The 17,218-nt window shown below is 42.6% G+C and overlaps 1 protein-coding gene across 7 annotated transcripts in view; it reads right to left on the minus strand.

Moving 5' to 3' along the window:
- Positions 1 to 5,709: 5,709 nt before the first annotated feature.
- LOC133135710 (nuclear factor 1 B-type) overlaps positions 5,710 to 17,218 on the minus strand; it is a 110,738-nt gene continuing 99,229 nt past the window's right edge. For 6 of the 7 annotated variants that reach the window (XM_061252917.1, XM_061252922.1, XM_061252920.1 and 3 more), the window contains 2 exons: positions 16,826 to 16,914; positions 5,710 to 7,920 (listed from right to left, as the gene is read on the minus strand). In XM_061252917.1, coding sequence (XP_061108901.1) covers positions 7,791 to 7,920; positions 16,826 to 16,914 — 219 coding nt within the window. In that variant the 3' untranslated portion in view covers positions 5,710 to 7,790. The remainder of the gene's footprint in view (positions 7,921 to 16,825; positions 16,915 to 17,218) is intronic. The other variant, XM_061252921.1, reaches the window with a different exon arrangement.

Genomic DNA, 17,218 nt, shown 5'->3' on the forward strand with positions numbered 1-17,218 from the left:
TGTCTGCAGAAACAACTTCCCTTCACAAAAAAAAATACTTTTCCATACATGGAGATCCAATATATTGGCATTTTTTTATGAATATATGTATACTGTATAAATATGATACATTTAACATGTTATTGCACACATAAAGGGCCAATACTGAAAATATGATGTCGCTTGAAATGTGTAATTATAGTAGTGTAATATTAAATGTACAATTGAGCAAAGCATTGGACAAAATAGATATCAATTGCCACTATCTGAATGGAAAATATATTTATTAATAAATAAATAAAAAGTTTTAGGTAAAATGTTTACATTTGCTGATAGCCTCAAAAGAGAGAAAATTTTATGAATCAGTCCTAATGCTTAGATTAGCCTACATCAAGTGTCAAGGTGTAACAGCACAGATCTTTGACAACTGCTACAGCCCTGCATGTCTGCTCTATTGTACTTCAAACAGATTGCTTAAGATTCAAGGATCTCTCAAAGAGCCTACTTCACAATCTTATAGTAATGGTCTGTATAGTGCATAGGCAAGTCAAAGGCAATATACAGTACTTATCCAATATGGTACTTTCCTAAAGCATGCTTAATTTCCAACATGTGCATGTGTCCAATTTCAGATCCTGCATTACAGGGTATATTATAGTGTGTAGAGTGCATACTGACTGCTATGATCTCAGTCATAAAGGCCTACTGTATGTTGCTGTAGATTAAATTGTCTGGTAAGAAGCAGATATATGCAGTATATGGCACGATATATACATAATAATTCATATTTATCCACAATTAGGCCTAGGTGACCAATTAAAGACCTGGCCAACTTCTGTGCAGACACAGTCACTCAGATTTACACTGTGGGGAACAAATGTGAAGTCGATTCAAATTTAATAAACTCTACAGCCAAGAAAATATAAAAAGCATGCATGCCTTAAAATGATGGGTCTTCTGTGGATCAGTTAGAGTTAAATTAAGTTATTTTAGCACAAACAAACAGACACATTTTTTTATGATAATATGATTTATGATGGGGTGTAATGGTGCATCATAACTAATATTTGTAGGAGCCTTCCATATTTGTAAAAAACAGGATAACGTGGTGAAAGAGGAGCAGGGTAAGACAGACAGACAGACAGACAGAAAACACGAAGGCTTTTTTTGTAGCATAGCTCATTTTATTGTTTTATCAGTTTTGCATAGGAAATATATCCACTTCCAGTAATTGACTGCAGTAAGAGCAGCTGCTAGCAGTATAGGCTGGATATAACAGTAACAATCACAATAAGTCAAGCTTTATTTACACTGATTTTAATCTTGTGGCAGTTTCGCCCCCTGCATCAAATGCAACCGGCTTAAATAAACGGCGACTTCGGTTTAAGCCCAGGAGAAAGACCGTAACAACCAAGAAAAAAAAGAAAAAAAAAAAGGAGAGGGAGAACGCGAAGAAAGAAAAACAGTTCCTTTATTTACAGCTACTTGAAGTGTGTTTTTGAAACTTTACAAAAAGAGGACTGCAAAGTACTGTAGATTGTATTCAGGTACCTGCCCATCTACCTAACTACGCGTGGCTGCACTTTCACTAGCTGCAGCACCACCGCTATCAGATTTTGTAGTTTTTTGTTGGTGTCGCGGTTCTCTTTTAAATTTCGGTTGTGTGATTGCATTTGCAAAAGGGTTCAAAAGTGCCACAAGAACCAAAAATGGATCAACCCTGCTGTGTGGTTAGCAAGCATTTTTTTTTTTTTTTTTACTGACAACTCATCACCTAACGTTGTACTAAATGTACTGTAGCATTGACAATCTAAAGAAACACACCGCCCGACTATTTTTTTTTTTTTTTCCTCAGAGAAATATCAAGAGAGACAGGGGCACTCCATCCTAGCTGGCTAAAAGATTCAAAAGAACGAAGCACACACGCTCTGTTGAAGACTCACTTCCAAAAACTTTACACACAGGAAAACGAAAGAAATAAAAAATAACAGACAAGGGAAGAGATGCCCCACACATTCTGTTTGTTGTTTTCTGACAAAAAAAAACTATCAAGAACTTTATTTACAACTGAACTCCACTGAGACTAATGTTGAACAGGCACTGCTTTAATATCGCTTTTTGAAAAATAAAAAGAAAAAAAGAAGAGAAAAGTTCCTTTTTTTGGTAAACGTCACGTATGCTGGTTTTCTGTCGCAAATTTGTTTAGTCTGTCTAAGCTGCAGTCAATGCCCTCTAAAATAAAACACTTGTAGATGTAGAACATACCTCTTAAAATCCATCTGCAGCTTCTTAATACATTTACCATAGTCCCTGTAGCAGAGTTTTTTTTAAAAATCTTTTTTAAACCACACATTCAATAAAAATTCAGGAATTACACAGAGATTGCATTAGTGTCACTGGTCCTCCTTGCATATGGAAAAATCAAGGGGTTTCCAATGGCCACGCCCAGAAGATCAAAACAGGAATTTCAGCCCTGTAAGGACTAGACTCATGAACCGCTCATGTACTGTAATGGGCCAGTGTCACTCTCACAAATAATATGTAATGCTGTGAAATCATAGCAAATGTGTACACAATTATTACCATAGACCTTTATTTATTTTTTACTTTACCAGCCCTTTAAAAAAATACTAAAATGTACTGTAAGAGAAACAAACAGAAAAAAACCTAACTGACCATACCTATCCTTTTCCCCTTGTAATTAACATTGTGAGCTGTAGTAGAGAAGAGAGCAACCAATCACGTATGTGAAGAACACTGATGCAGGACGTGGTAGAAGGTCAAAGGGCAAAGAGGTGCACTCAACATGCGTACCAGATGCCAAACAACACATATATTAGTAAAGCAACAGGGGGAAACTAGCAGAAAGTGCAAATATTCAGCCATTCACTGAATTCCTCATCGATAGCAAAAGTATGACATCAGTGGGAGTACAAGCGTGTGAAAGCAGGCTTTGTTTCCATAGTTTTTTAGCCAATGGCCTTTCAGGAAGGCCTTTTTTTAGCCAATGGCCTTTCAGGAAGGGTCATCTGCCGACCATGAAGTTGGACGCTTAGCGCCGCTTAGGCCAGCCAATACCCTGGTGTAAAATCCAGCTATGAGCAGCTTGAAATGACCAATTACCAGCCGTTTCAAAACATAGCTTGAGCTGGTGTTAGGGAAAACCTTACAAGCTGGTCAAACCATGCTGAGTATAGAGCTGGTCTGAACTGGTCAACCAGCTAACCAGCAATTTCAAAACCTAGCTTGAGCTGTTTTTTTCAGCAGGGCACCAGGCATGAAGTTCATCAATGATCACAGCAGGTATGTGTAAAAATGTGTGGAATGGTAGGGCTCAACTGACAGCAACGCTGGATTATCCTGTTACCACTTTTTACAGGAAGAAGAAAAAAACAAACAAAAAAAAAACAACCCTGTACACTGTATAATGGAATCCCATCAATCAAATGTCACACTACCAAACTGCGCATGCCCCCCTCCCCCCCAATTCATAAAGGGACCGGAGGAAGTGATGTCATTTCAAATGAACCCTCCTGGCGATCACTATCAAGAGGAAAAAAACACGCAACTTCATTGTCGCGTCAACGCTGTTCCGATTGTTCAATAATAATACCCTATGTCACCCTCATCAGAAATTCTTTCCATTTGAAAAAAAAAGAAAAATCACAATAATTTTATCTATGGCCACAAAAACAAAAACAACACTTCCAACATTTATGAAATGTTTTCGAAAAAACCAAGTTAATCAACACTTAACACAAAAAGACCTTCATAAAATATAACTTTTCACCATTTACAGTTTGGTAAAGGATAAAACCTCCCTCTACTTTTTTAAGTACAGGAATACAAAAAATGGACAGTATTTATTTATTTTTAATCATAAATTAACAGAACCTGGAGAGTTGTAACTCAAGTCCAGTTTCTATGATGTTGTTCTACTTTTTTTCTCTGAAAAATGGAAGCAACACATAATTGTTAGTCAAAACAATTTTCCTTTAAAAAAGGGCAAAAAAAAAAAAGAAAAAAAGAGAAGGATTTTTAAAAAAGCTATACAGTGTACAAACTGCTGTCTACAAGGCTGGTATTTCAATCGAAAAACCGTCGATTCTCCTCTTGTAGCTTCGGAGTCATTCGAAACACACATTTCACAGAGCTGGGAGAGAGCAGTGAACACCCGAAGAACTATTGCTATGCTACCGTCACCGTGATTTAGCCTGTATGTACACCATGGACTCCTTCACTGCGTCTGCCTCCCGAAACTGACCCCGAACATCCGTGTCACGCGAGGGGAAAATGCACTTCAGTGGCATGGCCGACGGCCGAAAGGGCTGCAAAGCACTTACGTTTTCTCCAAAAAACAAAATTAAAGGCAGAACAGTGCACATAGAACGGGGTGACTTGTTTTTTACAATTGTTTTAAATTTTTTTTTCCAAATCAGAATAAGCATCTTGATGTTGGAGGAGAAATGAAGCTTGACTTGAGTTTCTATTTTATTGACCACAGTGTGTGTGTGTGGCCACAGTCTGTGGTTTTTGTGTGTGTGTGTGTGTGTGTGTATGTGTGTCAATTATGTACAGCGTACTGTATACTGTATGTTTGTGGGTGTTAGTACGTGCGTGACCACTTACTCAGATTGCGGGTGTGTGTCCATTACTTGTATACGTGTCCGTGCTTGTCTGACTGTTACGTGTGTCTGAGTATTACTTGTATACGTGTGTGGCTGACTATTTCCTGTGTATACAGTATGTGAGTGTGTGCGTCTGTGTAACTACCTGCGTTTGTACGTGTCTGACTATGGCGCGAGTGTGTTTACGTGCTGGTATTGAGGGGCAAGTGGAGTAAGGTCTAGACACGCTAGCTCACCCGACATAATGCGGGGATCAGGGAAGAGTGCAAATTGCGTCACGTAGGAAGAACGACACTTTAATTCACATTAGGTAGCAAAGCATCGTCTTCACGCTTAATGGGATTTTTACTTTTACGATTGTTAATGCCCTTGTACGTGTAATATGCCTGAGATATTTTCAAACTGATTTTACCTTCAATCTGAGTGTGTTTTGTTTTGTAGATGCGGTGGATGATTCCCTGTAGATAGACACGGAGCATCAGGGTCATGAAATTTGTTTCCCTGAAGCCCTCCGTCTCTGTCGATAAAAGAACAAACTCAAAACGATAAAATCATGGCTTCTCCACAAGGGCGGTTTTATCCCCGGATTCACAGAATACAAAAAAAAAAAAACCCCACTGTAGTGCATATTAAACATTAGGAACTGGGAGACCTGATCTCTGAAAAAGAGCCAAGGTGATTGATTTATATTCATTCATATATTTTAACGCGTGTCGGTGTGTCGGTGATTGTAATACGTTAATAAACAAGTCACTTATCATATTTTTAAGGCATCTGCTTGGGAATTGATTTGCATATAGTATCTAAATGATTTTTTCTTCGTGTGTTTGTTCCTTTTGAGTGGTTCTTAATGATTGTCTTCACTCAAGTCACGCCTCTTTCCTCCTGTGTACATGAGCTTCATCCAGACATCGAGCTAGCACCCCAGGTGAGATTTTTAAAGGAGGACCCAGTTTGTCACAGTAGACAGATCAGTGACTTTGCAGCCGTATAAGACCAAGGGTGCATTCTTCACAGACGTGCTGTAAAGTTTAATTAATTAATTAATTAAGTTGGATTATTCCAAGCCCCCCTCCCTCCCCCCCTGGCCCCACCCCTCGAATAAGAAAAAAAAAATCATTCCTCTCGATCTCACAGAACATAAAAAAAAAGACCTTGTCACACACTGCATAGTAAGCAGCTCTCTCTTAGGTAAACAAAAAAAGGGAAAAAAACAACAACAACAAGAACAACAAAGTCAACGACACCAACAACATCAACAAAAAAAATGTGTACAATATTGTCCATACTATCTCCATACTAGCTTCTAATAATCAACAGAGCTAAAAGCACTACTTATAATAGGCAAAACTTGGTATTGCATAATTCTTATACATTTGAAACCCCCCATATAGTAACTGGAAGATGAAGAAACAAAAAAAAATGAAGGGTTATTAGAAAAACCACCAAAATACTGAAAAATAATGCTGATTGATTATGAACTTTAAAACGGCAACTGTACACAGCCATGATATGCATTATAAATGTGAATTAAAGTAGTAAATGTAGTTAAAATCAATGATGTCACAATTTCATCCGGAGTACAAAATATTTTTTTTTTCTTATCATAAAAATGTTAATTCTTAAAATGGTAATAAATGCAGCAAAAAACAAGTGTAGTGAAGTTCTTCTATATTCACAGGAAAGGCACGTAATGTGGACTATATTATCTTCGTGCAAATAAAGATTATTGGAAAGAGGAGTTACACATATATTTATATTTATATATCTGGACAGGAGATTTGAATGCAAGGTCTCTGCCGCGCACTGTGAACGCCGACCGCGACCGGGGGTCGCTGCGGTCTGTTGGGTTTACGTTTTCGCAAAGCACCGTGCATCTGTTCAGCTCCCTCTAGATTAGCGTTTCACCGAATGCGGATTATAGACACAAACGCTCGTTTTGTTTTTTTAATTGCTCGAACAGCCTTCCTATTTTTACTGATTTTCAAAAAATCGTTTTTGTAAACAGTTGCTTCAGAAGCACGAGGGGCCGAAAGCTCGATCTCTCCTAGAAAGCACGAGTCGTTCGTCGACGGTTTGTGTCTCACTCTGTATCTTGTTTTTTGTAGTTTTGATTTTTTTAAAATATAAATAAAAGCAGTCCTCGGAGGGAGGACAAGGCTCAATAGAATGTAAGTGCCGTTTGATTCATAGTTATTTGTGTTCAGGTTATAAGCTCCCTGTTTTGCGCAGACGTCGGTAGTTTATCATCGATCCCATTTGAATTGAGGATGCAACCTAGAATCACTTTAAAAGGTTTTCTTTTTTGTTTTCTTAAAAACATTGAATCCCCTTCATTTTAGTGTCTCAGGGGTGGTAGACTGCCCATAGCTTCCCTTCAGTTATAACATAAATTGCACTTGCCTCTCAAGAGATTCTTTTTTGTCTTTTTCTTTTACTCCTTTTTTAAAAGGAAATATCAATGCATTCTGCACCGGAAGGGGGAGAAAAAAAAAATTCTTAACCTAATAATATAGGTTTCTTTTCTCATCATATTATTTTAAGAGTTCATAACTCTTTTAAGTGTACATGCTCACCGTTACTTTTAACTAAATATCAGCACTGGTTCAACAGGATTACAGGTTTAAAAAAAATATGAAAAACAAAAATACAGACAAACGAACTGAACTGCGGATCTAAGAAATGAGTCTGATTTCCACACGTCGTTCCTATGGAGATGTAGTGAGCGGGATAGCCGTGTGAGCCAGAAACGCGACGCTAGGCCTCGTCCGAACGCCCCGCGGCCTGTTCTCAGCCCGTCTGTGAGTTTATCCAACCGTCTCATCCTGTTCTCAAACTAGGACTAGCGCTTCTGAAACATCGAGAAAAGTACTAACAGAAACTAGCATATCATGCAAACATTAAGGCATCTAAAGTCGTTTATCGGGTAAATCACAGTATTTGACAGGGGAGGGGGAAGAAAGGGGGGGTGGAGGAGGGGGGGTTGGGGGATTTCTCCACACAAAGACTGTGGTGTGAGCAACGCAACGAAGCCGGACTGCTTCACCTTGTAGTGTTCGTGGCCAGTGTCCCTGCCAGGGTACACAGAAGATTGTATAAGTGCTGCTTGCTGGTTTTTTTTTTTTTCCCTTAAGTTCTGATGACTTCCTTCCTTTCTTCCTTACTTCCTGTTCCAGCCTGATTTCAGTTACTGGTCTCGGCCTGGAGGAAGGGCTCACCAATGATGTTTATGCTGTAGTTCTGCACACTTGCCGGCAGAATCGGAGTCCCGTTCGACATTTGGAAGGGGACTAAGCTCGCCCAGGTACCAGGACTGGAAAAACAGAAAGGAGAGGGAGCAACAAAGGGATGGAGAAAGGGAGGGAGGGAGGGAAGGAGGGAAGGAGGGGGGGGGGAGAGAGAGAGAGACTGTTAGCAGATGTCAAGTGCCATTTCACCAAATTAACCCGGATACTTTTTTTAACTGGCTGTGATGACTGATAATGATAATTGTGCTTTTAACCTGCTTTAATCATGTGTAAAGAAAAACTACATTAGTAAATTAAGTACTTGAAACAGAAGCCCTCCTTCAAGCCTATTCATAGACATCTGTCATAATAAAGCAAGCCAGGAAGAGAATATACATGTTTTGTTCATTTTTATGCAACTGTAAAATGGTTCTGTACACACAAGATGTATTGAAGTTACAGCATATGTTGACCATGAACACCATTTCAGAAAACTTGAGAAAAATAAACTACTGTCTCAAAGAGTAATGAATACTTCCCACAATTATTTGACCAGACAGGTAAAATCAAGACAAAATCGCAATGGCTCCCGCAGTGACTACTTACTGGCACAGGTGACATAGTGACAGGTGTAATTCCTGCACAGGTAACATAGTCACAGGTGTAATGCCTATACAGGTGACATACTGAAAGGTGTAATGCCTTTACAGGTGACATAGTGACTGGTGAAATAGCTGTACAGGTGACATAGTGACAGGTGTAATGCCTGTGCAGGTGACACAGTGACTGGTGTAATGCCTGTACAGGTGTCATAGTGAAAGGTACAATGCCTGTGCAGGTGACATAGTGACTGGTGTAATGCCTGTACAGGTGACATATTGAAAGGTTCAATGCCTGTGTAGGTGACATAGTGACTGGTGTAATGGAGACAAGGTGTTTCACTCTGCTCTGTTAAAGCTTGCTTTCGTAAAGTGTGACGGTGCTTCATCCATTCATACACGGAGGGGTATAAGTGCACTGGTCTGTGGTTCAAGCCCCAGTGTAGCCACAATAAGATCCACACAGCAGTTTGGCCTTGAGCAAGCCTGCATTGCTGCAGGGGGGTTGAGCCCCTGCTTAGTGTAATCAACTGTAAGTAGATTAAAAGCGCCAGCTAAGTAACAAATTATTATAAAAATGTATGATCTAAAGGGAAATACAGAATTACAGCCGCATTTTTAAAAAATCACTGATTTCTGGGACAACTCGACGGCTGTTGGGACCCAGAATCCTTCTTTACACCTGTCTAGCACCACCCCCTACCCACTATGAGAAGCTGACCAATCAGCAGCTTTCCTGCATTACCCACAATTCCCGGTGGCTGGCTGCGATGTGCACACCGAGAGGAGCGCTTCTGTATCCAACCAGGTTTGCGCGCCATAGCAACCGATGACCTTTCACCCCCTTCTGGGCTCAGGTGCGGAGGTTTTCACGCATCGCAGATGCGGCGTGAACTTCTTTTCTGTTGTTTTTTTTTTTTCTCCAGATTTCGGGGGAGGGGGGGCTTCTCAGCCGCACATCTGTCAGCGTCCATCTGTTTCGGAGGAGGCCGCCGACCGGATCGTCGTCCGCGGCGTTTTACAAAAAATACGAAAAAAAAAAAAAAAGCGGGGAAGGCCGTGGAGACTGAGGTCGGGGGGCTAAGCCGAAAAGAACATCAAACAGGGCTGGCTGCCTGGCCAATGGCCAGAGAGTAAAGGCAGATGCGCTCAGCTGTTCCTACGAGGCACTTTAACACGCGGCGCGATTCTCCATACGCGCCGTTCCACAAACCCGACCGGGCAAGAAAAAAAAACAACAAAACATCTGCTGCGAAGAGTAACAGGCCTTAAAGGGATAGCCTTCAATAGGGTTGCTCCATAAATTAAACACGGTTAGTAGGACAGCTTTTCCTCTGAAGCCCGGCAGATGCTAGACTGACGCACTTTGCTTGGTCATATACTGTACATATTTACTAGTGTGTGAAGAGCTTTACAAAAAAATAAAATAAAAGATTTGAACCTGAGCATGTGCAAAACTTTTTGATTTCTGTCTCGTCTCAGACCGTATTAAGACGTGTACTTGTACGTCCCTCGGTCTGCTAATATTTGCGAAAGAATCTCAAGCAGGTCGATTCTATTCAGAATACATTACTGCTAACTGTGTGTGTGTGCATATATGTGTGTGCATACGCATCTGAGTGTGATAAATTAAACACACTTAGATAAAGTTTTGCCTGTCCTGAATGTAAATTACATTACATTAATGGCATTTGGCAGAGGCTCTTATCCAGAGTGATGTACAGTTGATTAGACTAAGCAGGAGACAATCCTCCCCTGGAGCAATGCAGGGTTAAGGGCCTTGCTCAAGGGCCCAACGGCTGCGCGATCTTATTGTGGGGATTGAACCACTGACCTTGCGGGTCCCAGTCATGCACCTTAACCACTACGCCACGGACCACCCAAAATAACCCCAGGCCCTTGTCGGTGGGATTCATTCGCAGAAGACTGGCACTGTTGGGGGGAATGACAGGCCACCTCAAAGGTGCCTAAACCATGTCTTCAAGATTGTAGAGGAGAAATAAAGCATGAATCCACAGTGCTCTTCCTGGACTGCAAACATCGAACACTTCCGGGTTTCTGCGAGAGGGGGCAACAGGTGGATTGCAGCACTGGCCCTTACCCGGCACACACCCGTGTGAATAACGAGCACCAGGGACGTTTCACAACACAAGTGTGGGCATATATGGGGTTTCGGAAGAGAGACGGGGAGTCGTTTTAAAGCAGGGATCATCAAATCAAGATCCTCAAGGTCCCAGAACTGCTGGTTTTCCATCCTGCCTGAAGGTGAAGACAGACTGGACCATCAGTAGCACTAATTGTTCAGCTAATTACCCGGGAGAAAAGAAAACCAGGGCTGAATTTGGAATTGAGATCCAGATTTGACAATTGCTGTTTTAAAGCATGGTGCTCACGTCAAAGATCTCAAAGTGTTTGTTTGAACAGATGACTTGAAGGAGCTGAGCGGACTCGCTGCTTTTACCCGACTCCACACACGGCATTATGGGTTAATCAATTGGGCCCAACTGACAGCCAAAGAGCCCATCTTCAGACCGTAACCTGGCTCTCACACCTGCGTTTCACAGCTGGCTAATTGACCGAAGGCAAGGGTGTCCAATCTCATCCAAGAAGGGCCGGTGGGGGTGCCGGTTTTTGTTTTAGCCCATCGCCAACACACCTGACTCTAATCTTCAAGGTCTTGACTGGAGACCATGATTAGTTAACACCAGTCCTTTTCGGATAATATTTGACACCCCTGCTTTAAGGTCTAATATCACAAATATGTCATTAGAATGTTCTTCAGGGGCAATCCTATGGAACAACCACTACTGGTAACAATCAATACTGGCTGCTCTTCAAAGGGTTAAAATGCACAACTCTGTTTGTTTGCGGGGGGGAAGGGGGGCTTCATGCTATGTACATGTGTTGAATAATTAGCCAGAAGAGATCCCCCCCCCACCACCACCACCCCACCCCCCAATTTCACACAATTGCTTCTTTCTGTTTGCAGATTACTGGGCGTGCTCAACGCTCGGCACACTGGAGCCCCCCGATATACACAGACCTGCCTTTGTTTCAGCGGGAGAGGTCCGTTTGAAAAAGGGAGAGAAGGAGAGAGAGGGAGAGAGAGAGAGAGGGAGAGGGTGAGAGAGAGGCAGAGGGAGAGAGAGAAGGTGAGAGAGAGGGACGTGAGTATGGGGAAAAGAGGTAGAGATATAGATTGGGGTAGAGCGAGAGGGCAAGAGAGAGCTATAGGGTGAAGTGAGTGTGTGGGGAGAGAGAGAGAAAGAGAGAAGCAGGAGGGGATAGAGAGAGGGGGAGAGAAAGATGGAGTAGGGTAGAGAGAGAGGGCGAGAGAGAGATATAGGGGGAAGTGAGTGTGTGGGTAGAGAGAGAGAAAGAGAGGGGGGCAGACAGAGAAAGAGAAACTCTAATTTTGCAGGTGCAAGGCTTCCAGAAGGAAGCAGGTCTTCAGTTTTAGGGTGGAGGGTCAGGTTAAGGGGAAAGGAATTGGGGAGGGGAGGGGTGACCCCGGAACTGGGGAACAGTGGCTGTATTCTTTCAGAGGTGGGCTGAGTGGATAGGCCTCGCGGCGGGGGGAAGAATGCGCTGTGGATTTCTGTGGCCTCGATTCTATACCAATCGCTCTGTACCAGCAAGCTGGACTCGAAATGTCATCGCGCTCGTTCCGGACCACGTTCCAATCACAGAAAGATAGAAAGAAAAAAGAATGAAATAAAATCACTTTGTTTTAGCTGCATCCTGTCTTAAAAGGGATAAATACCAAGGATTGCGTCCGCAAACTATCATTCATCATTGTGCCCTCCCCCCTCCATTCCCCACCATCTCTCTCTATCTCTCTATCCCCCCTCTTTTCTCCACCCTCTCTCTCCGGACTGCCAGAAATCATCTGACAGGAAATGGGGAGTTAAGTTTCTTCCTACCTTTTCCAAACGAGGACGGAGGAGGTGGGAGCGGAAAAGCGGTCCCAGGGCCTTGTCCGTCAAACAGCGGTATTCCGCGAACGGAGCAGAGCCGACCCCAAACCCTGACCGCACGAAAACACTCGCGTGAAACCGCGTGATTTATCAGAGCACGACGTGGTGTGGAAATGCTGCCGGCCTTGTGAAAGTTTCGCATCTCAGATGTCTGCTCTGGAAGAGAGATGGCCCCACCTCATGGGCAGCCTGTAGCCCAGTGGCTAAGGTACATGACTGGGACTCAGAAGTTTGGAGGTTCAAGCCCCAGTGTAGCCATGATAAGGTTGAGCAAGGCCCTTAACCCTGCATTGCTCCGGGACTGTATAGTAAGTATCGTTACTGGAGAAACGTGCACTGATGGACTTCTTTAAATGTTTCCAAGTGTATTTGTGGTTTTATCCTGATGCTTCGTATCACCATCACAATGGCCTGTCATCCTAACTCTCAGCTGTTAGGCCTCATAGTTTCTCCAGCCTCAAATCTTGGACAGATCGGCCCGGTTGTTTTCATGGTCGGGGCTGTGCGCTTCACAGGCAAACGGCAGGAACGCATTTAAGTCCATGTGACTAAGGATCCTTCAGGGCGTTTCCCTCAGCCTTTTCAGATTCATAAACCTGTGCACACTCACAGAATAATCCTGATCTATTCAAAGACATATCTAATGTATAAATATTTGTTAAATGAAACCCCAGGAGTGGGAGACGGGACAACTCACAACTGAACACAGCTTATGGATAGCACAGTTCACATCTGAGTACAACTCGTGCAAAACACAGCTCACCCTTGAACACAGCTCAAACAGAGCATAGTTGCAGGTCTGTGCTCAGTAGAAAGTCTGTACAGAAGAGAAGTGATGTCTCCAGTCAGGGCCCCCCTGATTCCTCACACTCTGACTCTTTAAAACCAGCCCACGTAACTCTGCAAAACGGACTTTATTGATTGACGAAGACCATTGTGTCCCTCTTTCAGGGGTCCCTCGAGTTCAAGTCCAGTCTGGCAATGCCCCTTGTCTGGTTTCCCTGGGATACCAGACGGCTTGAGACGCAACCTACGCAACAGTCAAAACAAGCCGCTTCCATCAGGCTTGGTATCTTTTATCGATTGAGCCAGAAAACTTGCTCTCATTCCCTTCCTTCAGACCCCCACAACACCCCAAAAACAGGCCTGACACAGCCCCCATCTCTGTGAGGCTACACTTCTCTCCCACTTCTTTCTGTGACTTTCTCTTTCTGTCTCTCTCTCCCTGTGCCCCCTCTTCGGTACGTCAAGGTATGCAACAGGATTCATTTTGAGATTAAGTCTCAAATAAGATTATCTGACGGCATCCTAATGGATTACTGACCCACTTACAGTACAGGACGGTTATAGCAGTCACGTCTGCCCACTTTTCAAAGCCAAAAGTCTTTCATTTACGCCCTCAAGAAGCCTCATCTGCCACCCATAACCAGAGTGCTAACAAAGATGGTGTTTGGTGGCTCCTCCAAGGAAGATATCTTGATTGGCTATAATACCTCCCAGGAGGAGCTCAGGGTTGGCTCTGCCATCTCCCTGGAAGAACTTGTTGTTGGCTGTGCCATCTCCCAGGAGGAGCTCATGATTGGCTGTGCAATTAAACAGGAAGCGCTCATGATTGGCTGTGCAACCATCCAGGAAGAGAGCATTCAATTGGCAGGACTGTTTAGCAAAAAAAGACTCCTTTTGCCAAATAGGCAGTTGCTGCTCTATACACATTAAAGAAAATAAAACAAAACAAAAGCACTGGTACTGCCATGCAATCATAACTAAAGTATCTCAATAAACTCAATTCCTGGGCCAGTTATGTTCATAACAGTGTTCTGGGATCTGCTGGCTCTGTCTAGACAGATGTCTATTTCCTTGCTTCTGCAAATGCCCTCCTTCCTGTAGTCTTCCTGTAGCAATTTAAAGAGATGTACTAAGAGGGAGTTTTCTTTTGGGCTGAAATTTGAAAACCCTGAGAGAGAGAGACAACCTTCCTCAGAAATATGCTCTCAGACGTCTGAATGCTGTAGCTCTCTTCCTTTATATACAAGATACACTTAAAGGAACAGATGCTGACCTTGTCGCCTTTGCAAACAGCTCCGTTGTCACCTTCTAAGTGCCTGTCCCTTTAAGTCGGCAAGAGAGGCTGGTTCAAAGTCTGCGAATGCGCAAGGACAAAGTCTGAGAGGGTCCACTTATACGTGGAAAAAGTCGGAACGAACCGGCCAACTTTTTGCACTGTTCCGAGTTCTGCCTTTACATAAGCTTGCTGTGATATTTGTGATGGTTACATATTCTCATACAAAGAGGTTATCAGAGAACTCCATTCGCCAAGCACCTGTGATTAAAAGTCTATTATGTTTCTGAGTGTAAACCTTCTTTAATGTCCAGGAAATATGGCCAACTGCTGTTTCATCGGTAGGAAATGCTTTTTTGAAAAACTTTTGTGATTTATTATTATTCTTTTTTGCCTACTGATGTATGCAAAGAAGAAAATAAACCTTTTTTCCCCTATGTATACTGAAAATAAAATAATTCTGATGCCTTTGCTTTGCTCAACTCAACACTGCAGGCACAATGAAAATAGAACAGTAAACTGAAGATTAAATCGGCTGCCATTCGAGCAAATTTTATTTATTTTCATTTTGGAATTCTCTACTCTCTGCCTAAACAGGAAGCAGAACTCATCCTTGAGTAATGTATTGTGTGGGACCCTTCCACAGATGTCCTGGACTGGAACAGTCTTGCCTTTTAAGGAGGACTGATACAGTAAGGCTCTAAACATAACCTCTGATCTCTGAATCTGATCTTAGAAAACCAGGCTTGATTGGTGACCGTAAGAAATACTTTTCTCAATGCTCACTCGGGACTTGGTATTTGGTGTGTGTGTATGTATGTGTGTGACCTGCACACTGATGTGCACTTTTTCAAGAAATTGCTACGGACATTATATTTTCACATTGCTTTAAAAAAAAGAAAACACCAACATTGTTTCTGACACCACTCAAAACACTGGACCCATGAATAAACCTAATGAAACGAAAGTCCCTTATAAAAACAGTCAAAAACCACAAACAGCAGCCCTGGAAAACAAAAGCCGCTGTCAGCCCGGCAACTCCCCGCTCCGACAAAGCCTGGCTGCTCCCGTCAGTCCGTCCGGGGCCCCAAACAGATGTTTTGTGTGAGTTTCACTGACACAAGCATGTTTGCCCAAGCCGTCGCGGCCCTTCCATTCGGTTTACACAGAACTCAACTGAAGCGTATCGCTTCTGCCTCCAGCTCCGGGGGGTAGGTGAGGCGGAGGCGCAGAGGTTAGCCGTTAGCGACCGCTGTTTTCCATCTGATTTCAGGGCGACCGGCGAGGCCCTCAACAGAGAGTCTTTAAACCGACAGAGGAGCTGTCTGCTAGCAGAAGGCTCTGTTTAAGTCACTTTGTTTGGATGAATACAGCTGCAAGACTCTGGACAGATTAGCGTGTCTGGGGCGGCAGTTCGCGTATGGATTTATTTGCAAATTCTAGCCTACCTGTTTATTAGCCGATTTAAAGGCATGTTCACCAATCGATACACGCGGTTACGGAGGGTTTGCAGAATAAAGGTCAGCGTTGTGTTTAACTCTCCTTTTATCCGTGGTTCAGACTACCACCAGTGCCTGAAAATTCAGAATAGGTGCAAAATTACAGCGAGATTTCTTCGGTGGCTGAAATGCAGCTGTGACCTTGCTCAGTAGGGGTACATAAGTGACGTAATGTAACGATATGAGGGGTACCCACCTAAAAATGACTGGGGAAATGCTTAAACAGTTTTACATAAGACATCCCTGTAGAAACCCTACACATGACTGTTGTAAGAACGCTCCAGCGACTTGAAAGAAAAGAACAGTGATAGAAACAGACGAAGGGAAAAAAATTGAGAGATTTGTGTGAGACGCTTGTGGAGTGTGTCAAAGGGCACTTTCACACACATTTCATCTACAGCTGAGACCTCTCATAGGTTAAACCTACATCCCTCCTGTCCACCTCTCTGTAAAGCATAAAAAAGTTTTAGAAGACGGTAGATACAGTGCATATTCCTCCATTACTTCATTGTGTGTGTGTGTGCACATATTCACTGTGTGTGAATTTGCCTGTGTATGTAAGTGTGTGCAATGGCAAGTATGCGTATGTGTAAGCATGTGCCTGTGTGTGAGTGTGTGCGTGCAGAGGCAACTATGTGTGTATCTATGTGGAAGCATAAACACACATCTGTGTGTATGTTTGCGAGCACATGCACAAGCATTTCCGTGAGTGTGTGCGCATATGAGAGCGTGTGTGAGTGGGCATGTGCACAAGTATTTCTGTGTGTCGTGCACGTGCGTATATGTGGCTGAAATCAAAAAGGACCAAAGCAGATACAGAGTGTGATATTGAGATTTTGAAATAATGAAAATATTACCTTTGCCAAGTAATTCCCATAGTATCCTCAGTGGCAGTGGGGGAATAATGCTTGCCGTTTTGATTCATGGTCCAGTCACATATCCTCAGCTGTCAATTGAAACCTAGCAGTCAGATACTGTCCAGAACAACTACACTGATTTTACTGCACAAATGCAAGCATGCAAAAAATAACCTCAAAGTGGATTTTACTGACAGCCTGCATGTTCAAATCTACGGTTTTCTTACATCTCTAGAAACATCATTCAGGTATACATTAGTTTTCTTTCTGCAATACAAAAGCATAAGAAATGAAAAAAAAATATGATATTGTATTAAAGTATATTATATGTAGCATGCAGTCACATTAGTAAGGTAACAGTGAACTGACCTGGAAACAAAGGGAATGTTAGTA

The sequence above is a fragment of the Conger conger genome, chromosome 8, assembly GCF_963514075.1.
Source record: "Conger conger chromosome 8, fConCon1.1, whole genome shotgun sequence".
In the NCBI taxonomy this organism is placed as follows: domain Eukaryota; kingdom Metazoa; phylum Chordata; class Actinopteri; order Anguilliformes; family Congridae; genus Conger; species Conger conger.